General features: G+C 42.1%; 1 protein-coding gene across 3 annotated transcripts in view; it reads left to right on the plus strand.

The window, feature by feature from the left end:
- The window catches only part of ube4b (ubiquitination factor E4B, UFD2 homolog (S. cerevisiae)), a 48990-nt gene extending 34680 nt beyond the window's left edge, over positions 1-14310 (plus strand). For all 3 annotated transcript variants that reach the window (XM_071372138.1, XM_071372136.1, XM_071372137.1), the window contains 8 exons: positions 4124-4359; positions 4626-4752; positions 4949-5093; positions 5197-5331; positions 6033-6224; positions 8132-8306; positions 11823-11969; positions 12704-14310. In XM_071372138.1, the coding sequence (XP_071228239.1) occupies positions 4124-4359; positions 4626-4752; positions 4949-5093; positions 5197-5331; positions 6033-6224; positions 8132-8306; positions 11823-11969; positions 12704-12771 (1225 nt within the window). In that variant the 3' untranslated portion in view covers positions 12772-14310. The remainder of the gene's footprint in view (positions 1-4123; positions 4360-4625; positions 4753-4948; positions 5094-5196; positions 5332-6032; positions 6225-8131; positions 8307-11822; positions 11970-12703) is intronic.
- Positions 14311-15233: the final 923 nt, after the last annotated feature.

Raw genomic sequence — 15233 nt, forward strand, 5'->3', positions numbered from 1 at the left:
TGTGAATCCAGCCAACATGTCCGATTTTTAAAAATGTTTTACAGGGAAAACACAATATATATTTATGTTAGCTCACCAACAAATAGAAAAAAGCACAGACATTTTTCACAGCACAGGTAGCATGCACAAAATCAACCAAACTAACCTAGAACAAACCAAAGAAACCAAGAAACAACTTCATCAGATGACAGTCTTATAACATGTTATACAATAAATCTATGTTTTGTTCGAAAAATGTGCATATTTCAGGTATAAATCATAGTTTACATTGCGGCTACAATCAGAAATTGCACCGAAAGCAGCCAGAATAATTACAGACACCAACGTGACATACCGAAATACTCATCATAAAACATTTCTGAAAAATACATGGTGTATAGCAAATGAAAGATAAACATCTTGTGAATACAGCCAATATTTCTGATTTTTTAAAGTGTTTTACAGCGAAAACACAATATAGCATTATATTAGCTTACTACAATAGCCTACCACACTACCGCATTCATTCATCAAGGCACGTTAGCGATAGCAATAGGCACGTTAGCGTTAGCGAATAAACCAGCAAAAGATATTAAATTTCACTAACCTTCATAAACCTTCCTCAGATGACAGTCCTATAACATCAGGTTATACATACACTTATGTTTTGTTCGAGAATGTGCATATTTAGAGCTGAAATCCGTGGTTATACAACGTAGCATAACGTGCTAACGTAGCATCTTTTTCCCAGAATGTGCGGATATTTCTATTAGACTCTCACCTATTCTGACCAAATAGCTATTCATAAACATTACAAAAAAATACATGTTGTATAGGAAACGATAGATCCATTAGTTCTTAATGCAATCGCAGTGTTAGAATTCTAAAAATATCTTCATTACGACATAAGACTTAGTTATGGTAAGGGAATAACCAAAACCTGAGCGCACTAGTACACAGTTCGACAGTACTAGTACACAGTTCGACAGATATATATGAAATAGCATCACAAAATGGTTCCTACTTTTGCTGATCTTCTATCAGAATGTTGTACAAGGGGTCCTTTGTCCTGAACCGTCTTTGTTTGGATTCAGAACGTTCTTTTTCCCTCTTGAATTAGCAAGCACACTGGCCATGCGGCGCTAAGCTCTCCAACGTCAACAAAGTCAAACAACGCAACACAACTAACGTCCCGAATAAATTTCAATAATCTAATGAAACTATATTGAAAAAACATACTTTAGGATGATATTGTAACATGTATCAAATAAAATCAAAGCCGGAGATCATATTCGCCCCATAACGACTGCTTTCCAGTAGGCAATAACAGGTCCCTCCACGCGCCTTGCAGAAAACAGAAAATGGGGGACACGTTGTTCCAAGAGGGCTTATTCAACGTCAGACAGAGATAATCAACTCATTTTTCCTCTCACTTCCTCTTGACATCCGGGTGAAGGTGTATGAAGTGCACGTATAGTCATACGTATCATGCCCATTTATAGGCAGTCACTTGAACAGAACATAGATTTCAGACTTTCCACTTCCTGGTCACAAAGTGTGCTGCCAAATGAGTTCTGTTTTACCCACAGACAAAATTCAAACGGTTTTAGAAACTAGAGAGAGTTTTCTATCCAATAGTAATAATAATATGCATATTGTACGAGCAAGAATTGAGTACGAGGCCGTTTAAATTGGGTACGATTTTCCCCCAAAGTGAAAACAGCGCCCTCTGGTCCTCATCAGGTTAAACCGCATTGCAGGAGAGGATCCAAGGTCCCTTCCCTCTGACCTTCTCCACCAATGCGTTTTGAGGAGGTGGCGAGCAGAGAGGTAGCGAGGAATCAAGGAAAGATTAATTGGTTTTAACAACCCCCCTCCCAAATGTCTGGTAACACAATATGTATAAAAGGGGGTAGACCTGCTGAAAAATTGTACACTGAACAAAAATATAAACGTAATATTCAAGAATTTCACAGTTCATATAATTGAACATGACTGGGAATGCAGATATGCTTCTGTTGGTCACAGATACCTTTCAAAACAATTAAGGGTGTGGATCAGAAAACCAGTTAGTATCTGGCGTGGCCACCATTTGCCTCATGCAGCGCGACACATCTCCTTCGTATAGAGTTGATCAGGCTGTTGATTGTGGCCTGTGGAATGTTGTCCCACTCTTCAATGGCTGTGCAAAGTTGCTGGATATTGGCGTTAACTGGAACATGCTGTTGTACACATCGATCCAGAGCATCCCAATCAGGCTCAATGGGTGACATGTCTGGTGAGTATGCAGGCCATCGAAGAACTGACATTTTCAGCTTCCAGAAATTGGGTCCGTGCATCATCATGCTGAAACATGAGGTGATGGCAGCGGATGAATTTCATCACGGTGTCTCTCTGCATTCAAATTGACATTGATAAAATGCAATTGTGTTCATTGTCCGTAGCTTATGCATGCCCATACCATAACCCCACCGCCACCATGCTCACAACGTTGACATCAGCAAACAGCTCGCCCACACGACGCAATACACAATGTCTGCCATCTGCCTGGTACATTTGAAACCGAGATTCATCTGTGAAGAGCACACATCTCCAGCATGCCAGTGGCCATCAAAGTTGAGCATTTGTCCACTGAAGTCGGTTACTATGCCGAACTGCAGTCAGGTCAAGACCCTGGTGAGGATGACAAGCAAGCAGATGAGCTTCCCTGAGATGGTTTGTGCAGAAATGCTTCAGTTGTGCAAACCCAGTTTCATCAGCTGTCCGAGTGGCTCATTTCAGACCAACCTGCAGGTGAAGAAGTCGGATGTGGAAGTCCTGGGTTGGCGTGGTGACACATGGGCTGCGGTTGTGAGGCCGGTTGGACGCACTGCCAAGTTCTCTAACGTTCAACATTAAATTCTCTGGCAACAGCTCTGGTGGACATTCCTGCAGTTAGCATTACAATTGCACGCTCCATCAACTTGAGACATCTGTAGCATGGTGTTGTGACAACTTCACGTTTTAAAGTGGCCTTTTATTGTCCAAAGCAGAAGGTGCATCTGTGTATCTGTGTAATGATCATGCTGTTTAATCAGCTTAATGATATGCCACACCTGTCAGGTGGATGGATTATCTTGGCAAAAGAGAAATGCTCACTAACAGGGACTTAAAGAAATGTGTGCACTAAATTTGAGAGAAATAAGCATTTTGTGCGTATGGACAATTTCTGGGATCTTTTATTTCGGCTCATGAAACATGGGACCAACACGTGTGTTCTTTTGCTCATCTTAATCTTTTATTTTTATTGGCCAGTCTGAGATATGGCTTTTTCTTTGCAACTCTGCCTAGCAGGCCAGCATCCCGGAGTCGCCTCTTCACTGTTGACGTTGAGACTGGTGTTTTGCGGGTACTATTTAATGAAGCAGTTGAGGACTTGTGAGGCGTCTGTTTCTCAAACTAGAGACACTAATATACTTCTCCTCTTGCTCAGTTGTGCACCGGGGCCTCCCGCTCCTCCTTCTATTCTGGTTAGAGCCAGTTTGTGCTGTTCTCTGAAGGGAGTAGTACACAGCGTTGTATGAGATCTTCAGTTTCTTGGCAATTTCTCGCATGGAATAGCCTTCATTTCTCAGAACAATAATTGTTTCTGGACATTTTAAGCCTGTAATCGAACCCACAAATGCTGATGCTCCAGATACTCAACTAGTCCAAAGAAGGGCAGTTTTATTGCTTCTTTAAATCAGCACAACCGTTTACAGCTGTGCCAACATAATTGCAGAAGAGTTTCTAATGATCAATTAGCCTTTTAAAATGATAAACTTGGATTAGCTAACACAACGTGCCATTGGAACACAGGAGTGATTGTTGCTGATAATGGGCCTCTGTACGCCTATGTAGATATTCCATAGAAAATCTGCCGTTTCCAGCTACAATAGTCATTTACAACATTAACAATGTCTGTATGATCAATTTGGTGTTATTTTAATGGACACAATGTGCTTTTCTTTCAAAACCAATGACATTTCTAAGTGGCCCCAAACTTTACAAATATGGGGCTGTTTGAATGGGGGTCATATAAAATTACATGTATTTTTTGAAAAGGTATCTTCTGTGAAAATGGCTTTTGACTGACGGTTAGCGTCCCCTTTCTATTCCCCGCCAGGTATTCCCCTCAGGTCCTGTATGAGCCCTGTGTCCAGGACATTGTCACTTTTCTGGTGGTGTTCATCTGCAGTCAGAACTACATCCGGAACCCCTACCTGATCGCCAAGCTGGTGGAAGTGCTTTTTGTCACCAACCCGGCGGTACAGCTGCGCACCCAGCGCTTTTCCGAGATGATGGAGAACCACCCCCTGTCCGTCAAACAGTTGGTCCCGGCCCTCATGAAGTTCTACACAGGTGTGACTACTTGGTGCAGCATTTCGGGAGGGGCAGAACTAGACACATTGCACAATTTTAACACTTTTGCATGAACATAAACTTTTTATTGTGCTGGCTTGGATATTTTCTTCTTTCCAGCATGGTTCCATTAACTATAGTAGATGTGTAACACACCATCACAGTTCGGCTTGGCTCCACTCAGTAGTGTGCAAAAGCTATTAGAGTGGAGTCAAGTGCACTGATTCTCACATGCAACTGACTCTTGTGTGCCTTCCTTCCCACAGATGTGGAGCACACCGGTGCCACCAGTGAGTTCTACGATAAGTTCACCATCCGCTACCACATCAGCACCATCTTCAAGAGCCTCTGGCAGAACATGGGCCACCACGGCACATTCCTGGAGGAGTTCAAGTAAGTGGGCTAGAATCAAAACTTAATAGGTATTGTCATCAGATAAATACTATGGTGATAGCCTGGTCTAAAAGGTGCCCACTGTCCGGTCATGCTGAATGCTACATGTAAAATGTACTCCGACTCAGTTTGTGTGACTTCGACTGGCTTCCGAAGGCCTCCTAGTTAGTGAATCCATCTGTTTATTCCCCTGTAGCTCTGGCAAGCAGTTTGTGCGCTACATCAACATGTTGATCAACGACACCACCTTCCTGCTGGACGAGAGCCTGGAGTCCCTAAAGCGCATCCATGAGGTCCAGGAGGAGATGAAGAACAAGGAGCAGTGGGATCAGCTTCCCAGGGTCAGTACGGAATTACTGGGGGGAAAACATGAACGCATTACGAAGCGCTTATTAACGTGTTACAAAGCGCCTTTATAATTCCTTATGACTCTTTCTCCCTCAGGAGCAGCAGCAGAGCCGCCAGTCCCAGCTGACCCAGGACGAGCGGGTGTCACGCTCCTACCTGGCACTGGCCACAGAGACGGTTGACATGTTCCACATCCTTACCAAGCAGGTCCAGAAGCCCTTCCTCCGGCCCGTAAGTACCACTCTGACCAGGAATCAAACATATTTTACTCATACTTTCCAGTCTATAAAGGGATACATGGGCGCAAAAACATAGTTTGCAAATGTTGTATTTGACAAATATACGGTTAGAATGACTTTTACTGGTTGTCAACAGCCCCCACACAGCAGCCAAATAGAACATTGACAATTTTTTTTTTTGCTGGTGTGCTCAAATGGGTAAAAAACGAAGGCCGTGGAGGTGCTCTTTGAAAAAGGTAGTCTGACTGGCAGAAAAACGGGAATGATGGTAACCACTTAGTAAACTGAAAAATGTATTGTGTGCTTATTTTTACATCAAGGCACTTGTTGAGTTGAAAATGATTCTTAATTTTAAAAAGCTTTGGCATTTCGAGAGAAATATTTAAAAACATGAAAACAAACCAACTCGTTTGTGCTTGGTATCTGCCTTCATCCATTTTCTTCAAGAGTGCCATGTTGGGAAAAGTAAGCCTCACAAAAACAAAATCTAAGTGTTTTGTTTACTAAGTGGTGACCATCATTCCCTTTTTCTGCCAACAATAGAACATTACTGTGCAGCATTATGGGGGGGATGGCAAAGTGATACATATTACTGTATAAAGCCTACTTCAACAGTAACCATAAACCACTCCTATTCATGGATGCAGACAATATTTTTCCTGGTGACCTAACTCCCTGCTCTGTGCATTCCAGGAGCTGGGGCCTCGTCTGGCGGCCATGCTGAACTTTAACCTCCAGCAGCTTTGCGGGCCGAAGTGCCGGGACCTGAAGGTGGAGAACCCAGAGAAGTATGGTTTTGAGCCCAAAAAGCTCCTGGACCAGCTTACTGACATTTACCTGCAACTTGACTGTGCCCGCTTTGCCAAGGCCATCGCTGACGACCAGGTAAACTGTAGTAGTAGCACACCTGGCTTTCAAACATTTGGGAAATTGATTCAAATACTTTATCTGTGCCTGTTGTCGCTTGCCTTGTTTAATAAACCAATAGAAAAGTCCCCACACTGCTAACTTCACCCATCTGGCACTCCAGGCAGGCTCAAGCAAACCGTCAAAGTATTTGAAAAGATTAAGTAATTGAACCCAGGTATGTGTAGTAGTAGGCCACAATAAATGTTTGTATGCTCTACTGTATGTGTTTTCTATACTGTATAATTTCACTGATGTGTACAGTATTACCAGGAACATTATTTTAAATTATTAAAATGTTTTGACCATTCATGACAAATACATTTCTCATCTAATCATTCCCATTCCAATCACGTTTTGCAATAGGTGGCCCAGCTATATTAAGTGTACCCATAGCAGTGAAGCAGGAAGTAAAAGCAGTTCTAGTAATTCTATTTATATGGTTACACATGACATAAGGTATGTCATAATACCAGGTTTGGGTAAAATACTTATTTGATTACAAAATTCAAGGCATATTGTAGTAGTTACAATTTGCTACAATACAAATCCTGGGGAGAGAATGTGTACTGCCAGCGACTGTGCTCTCAGTACAGACCATGCTGACCATCTCAATGGTGAAGGGTAATAACGATGGAGGAATTCTGATATGATGTCATTGTTTTAGCACTGTCCACTGAGTTTTTAAACAACAGTGCACAACATGGTTTAACGCACCGGTGGGTGGTGGAGAGTAGAGGTCGACCGATTATGATTTTTCAACGCTGATACCGATTATTGGAGGACCAAAAAAAGCCGATACCGATTAATCGGCCGATTTTATTTATTTGTAATAATGACAATTACAACAATACTGAATTAACACTTATTTTAACTTAATATAATACATCAATAAAATCAATTTAGCCTCAAATAATGAAACATGTTCAATTTGGTTTAAATAATCTAAAAACAAATTGTTGGAGAAGAAAGTAAAAGTGCAATATGTGCCATGTAAGAAAGCTAACGTTTAAGTTCCTTGCTCAGAACATGAGAACATATGAAAGCTGGTGGTTCCTTTTAACATGAGTATTCAATATTCCCAGTTAAGAAGTTTTAGGTTGTAGTTATTATAGGACTATTTCTCTCTATACGATTTGTATTTCATATACCTTTGACTATTGGATGTTCTTATAGGCACTTTAGTATTGCCAGTGTAACAGTATAGCTTCCATCCCTCTCCTCGCCGCTACCTGGGCTCGAACCAGGAACATATCGACAACAGCCACCCTCGAAGCAGCGTTACCCATGCAGAGCAAGGGGAACAACTACTCCAAGTCTCAGAGCGAGTGACGTTTGAAACGCTATTAGCGCGCACCCCGCTAACTAGCTAGCCATTTCACATCGGTTACACCAGCCTAATCTCGGGAGTTGTTAGGCTTGAAGTCATAAATAGCAGAGCTGCTGGCAAAATGGGTGATGGGGAGGGAGGGTGGTGGAGAGAGCAATATACTTTTGAGGTTTTTCAATTTGGGTTCATATATAGTGTGCTAATGACGATACAAAAAAAGGTAACAGAGTAATGTACAATAAGGTGGACTAAGCAAACAAGGAAGTTGTGTTAAGTACATGGAGGCTGCCATCTCCATGCACATCTGCTATTTTGTAATCATTTGGTAGAATGACACACTTGCATCCCAAAGCCTCTCAGGGATAATTCCTTCAAAAGGTAATTCTATTCACTAGGAACCAATTAGAAGCATACGGTACAAAACTGGGTTGGATCTTCCTGAATTTGTCCAATAAGAAACATTTGTTTTTGTTTTTCCGTTGCAAAGCGTTTTGCTGTGGTGTGTGGTAATATATACACCCAGGCTTACATGGTGTTTTTTCTCTCCCCTTTCCAGCGGTCGTACAGTCAAGAACTCTTTGAGGAAGTTATTTCCAAGATGACGAAAGCCGGCATCAAGTCTACCATCGCCATTGAAAAATTCAAGCTACTATCGGAGAAGGTGGAGGAGATAGTCGCAAGGAACTCTCAGTCCGAAATGGACTACAGTGACGCACCTGACGAGTTTAAAGGCAAGTATTCAAACTTTGCAATGTTCAAACTTCACTTTCTAGTGTTTGAAATCTGTATTTCTTGTGTTGTTACTAATTGCCCCTGACAGCAGCGGTATGTTCATTTGGATGCAACGTCCCAGTAAGACTTCAATTGTGCAGGCAGGGCACAGTTCTCTATGTGCCCTGCCTGCACATAGTAGAGCACAGTGTCTGTTCTGTACAATACATTTCTATCTGCAAAGTTCTAAACAGATTATTTTCATCACTTTTTTCAGGACTTGGATCAAAAGAGCTGACCCCAAGTCAGTTTGATTGGGACATAAAAGTAATGGGAAGACCCTCTATCGACATTTTACGCAAAGACCACTTAGATTGGGCTATCAAATAACCACTGATTTAATATACTCTGGGAGGGGAATGCAGGCTGCATACTTCCTTTTGTGTGACTCAAACCCAAATCAAGTTTTATTTGTCACATGAGCCAAATACAACAGTTGTAGACCTTAATGCAAAATACTTGCTTACAAGCCCTTAACCAACAATGCAGTTTTAAGAACAATGAGAGTTAAGAAAATATTAACTAAATAAACAGTAACACAATAACGAGGCTATATACAGGGGGTACTGAGTCAATGTGCGGGGGTACAGGTTAGTCAAGGTAATTGAGGTAATACTGTATGTACATGTAGGTAGGGGTAAAGTGACTGCATAGATAATTAACAGCGAGTAGTAGCAACAACATAAAAAAGGGGGGGGGGGGTCAATGCAAGTACTCTGGGTAGCACTCCAGTACATCTTGCAATGCGGTAGCAGAGAGAACAGTCTGACTAGGGTGACTGGAGTCTGACAATTTTTAGGGCCTTCCTCTGACATCACCTGGTATAGAGGTCCTGGAGAGCCAAAAGCTTGGCCCCAGTGATGTACTGGGCCGGACGCATTACCCTCTGTAGCACATAGCGGTCGGATGCCGAACAGTTGCCATACCAGTCAGGATGCTCTCAACGGTGCAGCTGTAGAACTTTTTGAGTATCTGTTGGAGATCAGGCTTACCGCAGTTGTCGTCGGCAAACTTTCGTGGGTGAACATGGAGTACAGGAGGGAACTAAGCACACACCGCTGAGGGGCCCCCGTGTTGAGGATCAGCGTGGCAGATGTGTTGTTGCCGACCCTTACCACCTGGGGGCGGCCCGTCAGGAAGTCCAAGATCTAGTTGCAGAGGGGGGTGTTTAGGACCATGGTCCTTAGCTTAGTGATGAGCTTTGAGGGCACTATGGTGTTGAATGCTGAGCTGTAGTCAATGAACAGCGTTCTCACTTAGGTGTTAATTTTGTCCAGGTGGGACAGGGCAGTGTGGAGTGCAATTGAGATTGCGTCTTCTGTGGATCTGAAGTGTCAACTAACTATCCCGGGTTAAAGAAAACCCTCAAGTTTTATTTTTAAGTGTGTAACATGTATGAAACCCTCAGACAGCAAACTCAAGATTTCAATATAAGGGAATGGGGGATGCCTAGTCAGTTGTACAACTGATTGCATTCAACTGAAATGTGTCTTACGCATTTAACCCAACCCTTCTGAATCAGATAGGACCTAGCGTTTAATTTTAAGCTAATTTAATTGTCTTAATGAATTCCTTGCATGTGTTTCTGAGATGTCTATGCTTTGATTTGAGAATACAGATACATGCATTGCTCAAAAAAATAAAGGGAACACTAAAATAACACATCCCAGATCTGAATGAATGAAATATTCTTATTAAATACTTTTTTCTTTACATAGTTGAATGTGCTGACAACAAAATCACACAACTTATCAATGGAAATCAAATTTATCAACCCATGGAGGTCTGGATTTGGAGTCACACTCAAAATTAAAGTGGAAAACCACACTACAGGCTGATCCAACTTTGATGTAATGTCCTTAAAACAAGTCAAAATGAGGCTCAGTAGTGTGTGTGGCCTCCACGTGCCTGTATGACCTCCCTACAATGCCTGGGCATGCTCCTGATGAGGTGGCGGATGGTCTCCTGAGGGATCTCCTCCCAGACCTGGACTAAAGCATCCGCTAACTCCTGGACAGTCTGTGGTGCAACGTGGCGTTGGTGGATGGAGCGAGACATGATGTCCCAGATGTGCTCAATTGGATTCAGGTCTTCCTCTTGCAGGAACTGCTGACACACTCCAGCCACATGAGGTCTAGCATTGTCTTGCATTAGGAGGAACCCAGGGCCAACCGCACCAGCATATGGTCTCACAAGGGGTCTGAGGATCTCATCTCGGTACCTAATGGCAGTCAGGCTACCTCTGGCGAGCACATGGAGGGCTGTGCGGCCCCCCAAAGAAATGCCACCCCACACCATGACTGACCCACCGCCAAACCGGTCATGCTGGAGGATGTTGCAGGCAGCAGAACGTTCTCCACGGCGTCTCCAGACTCTGTCACGTCTGTCACATGTGCTCATGTGCTCAGTGTGAACCTGCTTTCATCTGTGAAGAGCACAGGGCGCCAGTGGCGAATTTGCCAATCTTAGTGTTCTCTGGCAAATGCCAAACGTCCTGCACGGTGTTGGGCTGTAAGCACAAACCCCACCTGTGGACGTCGGGCCCTCATACCACCCTCACGGAGTCTGTTTCGGACCGTTTGAGCAGACACATGCACATTTGTGGCCTGCTGGAGGTCATTTTGCAGGGCTCTGGCAGTGCTCCTCCTGCTCCTCCTTTCACAAAGGCGGAGGTAGCGGTCCCGCTGCTGGATTGTTGCCCTCCTACGGCCTCCTCCACGTCTCCTGATGTACTGGCCTGTCTCCTGGTAGCGCCTCCATGCTCTGGACACTACGCTGACAACCTTCTTGCCACAGCTCGCATTGATGTGCCATCCTGGATGAGCTGCACTACCTGAGCCACTTGTGTGGGTTGTAGACTCCGTCTCATGCTACCACTTGAGTGAGAGCACCGCCAGCATTCAAAAGTGACCAAAACATCAGCCAGGAAGCATAGGAACTGAGAAGTGATCTGTGGTCACCACCTGCAGAACCACTCCTTTATTGGGGGTGTCTTGCTAATTGCCTATAATTTCCACCTGTTGTCTATTCCATTTGCACAACAGCATGTGAAATTTATTGTCAATCAGTGTTGCTTCCTAAGTGGACAGTTTGATTTCACAGAAGTGTGATTGACTTGGAGTTACATTGTGTTGTTTAAGTGTTCCCTTTATTTTTTGGAGCAGTGTACTTGCAGAGTGCGTAAAAACACTGTATGAAGAGAGGAAAGTATGTCGATTTCTGATGAATTCCATTATTATACTTTTAACTTTTTTTGTATTTTTCAACACCTCATTCAAACGCGACACAACATTGTTCTCTCACATCCTGGTAGGAATACTTTTACACAGCTCAAGGCAAATTTCTGTATTTTTGTTTTTGCATATCACATTTAATCAACAAAAAAAACGAATGTTGCATAAATGGGAGGGCTGCAACGAAGGCAAATAAATACATAATTGAAGATACAAATTACATTTGTGTGTTTGTTTCCACAGACCCTCTGATGGACACCCTAATGACAGACCCTGTGATATTGCCCTCTGGGAACATCATGGACCGAGCCATCATCCTCCGCCACCTTCTCAACTCCCCCACTGACCCCTTCAACAGACAACCGCTCAACGAAAGCATGCTGGAGTCACGTATGTGTACACACACACCGGTATCAAAGTCATATCCACTTAAATTGCAACTCCCTGCAGTTCAAGATGTTAGTTTGATATGTGAGGATAAGGAAGTACCCACCCGAAACAAATGTTACTTACTGAAAATTGAGACTTCTAAAGGCTTGGCGAACCGAACGAGTGTGCTCGCATACACCCTTAAAATCCCTTAGATTGAAAAACGAGAATACAGTAGTAGTACTGTTTGTTCATCATGTAACACCGTAGCCAGAAAACACTTCCTCAAAATAATGAATTTAAGATATCTCAATAAATTGTCATAAGTTGATGTTTTTTGCAGAGGAGAATGTTTGGTGCAAAATTTCTCAAGTGAAAAATGTGCAAGAAAACTGGTCTTCTTTCGTTGAATGACAACAGACACTTCATTGAAGAATCCCTACTGTTGACCAATCACAGACGAAAGGGGGACTTCCGATTCCGAACTTTGGCTTGCCTTGAGTGAAAAAAAACTGCTGAAAGGCCAAAACAAATAAAAACATCACAAAATGTGCATGTGTTTTGGATTGGATGCATAAAAAAAAAAAAAAAACATGCTTAAAAACATTAATGAATTAATAAAGTGGACCAGCACTCGACAGTTGGAATTGAAGTCTTTCTTTTAGGCAACATGTCCTACTAGCACACTTTATTAACTATATGGGTCCCCATGGGTTTGTGCTCACGTTCTGCTCTGTCATTGTCTTTATTCACAGTCCCTGAACTGAAGGAGAGGATCCAGGCATGGATGAGAGAGAAGCAAGGCCAGGGACGTTTCCTCTAATGACAGCCCAACTTCAACTCCCCCCCCCCCCCCCCCGCCCTGCCGTCAGTAAGGGATGTTACCACCATTAATTCACCATGCCTGAAGTAAATACCATCAAGAACGGGGGGAAAACGCAAGAAATAAATGAAACCTGATTTTATTTTTCTTCCCTTTATCCTTATTTTCTCGGGTCATCATCTGAAGGCCCTTAGCTCTAAAATGAAACATAATAAAGTTAAGACTTTTAAAAGGTTTTTGCTCATGACTTTGTGTATATATCTACATATATACGTAACACTGCAAGGATAAGCAGTTGTCACAGCCTACAGGTCTTAGCAGCAGAATGCATTTCTTCATTTATTGTTTATTTTCCCTCGGTTTTGCGACTATGTACACTTTGTTAGCTGAATTATTACATTTCAGCTTTATGAAGGGGCAGATGATACATTTAGGATTGGGATACATTTTGGTTGTCTTGATGGTAACTTTAAACAAGACATTGAAAAGAAAGTGGCTGAACTAATTCACTATATTGTTTATCATAACCATACAGTTTACAGTACAACATGCACACATCTTGTGCCGTTTGCTGACGAGGCTTGGGAAATGAGAATACATATTTAAAAATAGCTTGAAATGAACGTGCTAGATTGTCTAGTAGACAAACGAAAACTAATTGTGGGCTTAATTTGATGAAAGTGGTAAGTGAAGCATTAGTTTAAATTATGTATGGTTGGTTAGTTTGGTTGTCTCCCTGTTGATGACATACGAGTGAATAAAGTTTTGTTTGCATGGCCTGTAGTTCAAAACCTCCCAAGCGCCTCATGGCAAACCCTCTTACGATGGAGCAGAACGGTCACAAGACAATGTAAAGCATCTTTGTAGCATGAACACCATTGGAAAAACAGCAGGTTATAGGAACACATCTCCCACCTCAAGAGGTCTCTCAAAGCCCACTGTTTCTTAATCCTTACCCAGGTTGCTGACTTAAATGCCCAGACCCAATTCGCTCCGTCCCTCTCCTCCTTAGCCCTAACCCTTCGAAGTTTGCAGATCTGGAAAGGTATAAACTGTGTAGTGTATATTGCTTTTACTTTATGGATCTGCAAACATCGAAGGGTCAGGGCCAAGGGGAAGGGGTAGGAAGTGAATTGGGAGTGGCTAACTGTAAATTAAGGCTCGCACATGTCTCACCAAATGTTGATCTCAATGTTTTTCTGTATGTAAAATCAGTTCGCAAATTAGGTTGAGGTGCCAAGTGCTCTTGGCCAGCAAATGCTATTTGTGCGTCTGAGCCCTTAAAGGAAAACTCTACTCAGCAAAATGCATCAACATGATGTGGCAAGTGACACTTTGCTTCTTGATAGTCCAATATCTTAACTTGACTGCTGATATGCTAAACATTTTGGGACCGTATCAACAATTGACTAATAGAACAAAATGCCAATATAGTTTGAGTGGATTTTTCCTTTAACTGTACAGGAATTTGTTTATTTTACCCACATACCTGTTTTGGAATCGAGGACTTTGAATTGAAATAAATGATGATTCACACAGGTTTACAGCTATTGTTGAAATTACTTTTTCAACTGGGATGGGTTATTTAATTATATTAAGCAAAATGGGTTGTTTATTGATGAATCTATAAAAATGGACCTTCATAAAATTACATTTGGATAATATAGATCTATTGAATTCATATGTGTAACTGTAATGTAATTGTTTTCCAATTGGAACAAATTAAAAAGGAAGCATGTCAATGCAAATAGGTGCAAAGGTATTAAACTCTTCCTCTACTTTCAAAGAAGTTTGAGCAAAATCATCCTTAAATACTGCTTTATTCCTTTGAATGAAAGTTACCATTAGTTTGAAATCAAGCCATTGATAAACAATGTTCACGCACACTTCCCACGCGCCTGGTTGTCAAATATAAGTAGGAAGGCAGGGTATGTAAACACCTTGATTATTACTACCGGTAATTAACTAGCATTAAAGGGTACGGGAGTTGTCCAGCAATTATACATAAATACTATGCAATTGTACAATAAACATTTATTTATTGAAGTTATAGTCAGTCGTTCAGGTATTGAAGGTGTTGGGAGCCTTACTTTCCAGGCTAAAAAGCTGCAACGAAATGGTTTGCCTGTCTAATATACTACTAAAGCTATTAGTGTTGTTTCAGTGACATGATGTTTTTTTCAAGGATCACACTCTTGATCAGGGGCAATAATCATTCATATCTGTGGTTGGAGACAGTTCCTATGTCTGTGGACTGTTAGAACCAAATAGGGCCAAGACGCATGCAATTGATTTATAGTGAAATCATTAGAAAAGTCATGAGATGCTTAAGTCTGTAGGGCAATGTCTATCTATGTGAAGATTTCTATGAATTACTGTGTAATACCGTGTAATTACACTTTTTCCTGTTAGGGGGCGCCTATACACTTTGGTCCCTGTCTAGACCTTCGTAGTGCGGTGAC

Source organism: Salvelinus alpinus, chromosome 28 (assembly GCF_045679555.1).
Source record: "Salvelinus alpinus chromosome 28, SLU_Salpinus.1, whole genome shotgun sequence".
NCBI classification, from domain to species: Eukaryota; Metazoa; Chordata; class Actinopteri; order Salmoniformes; family Salmonidae; genus Salvelinus; species Salvelinus alpinus.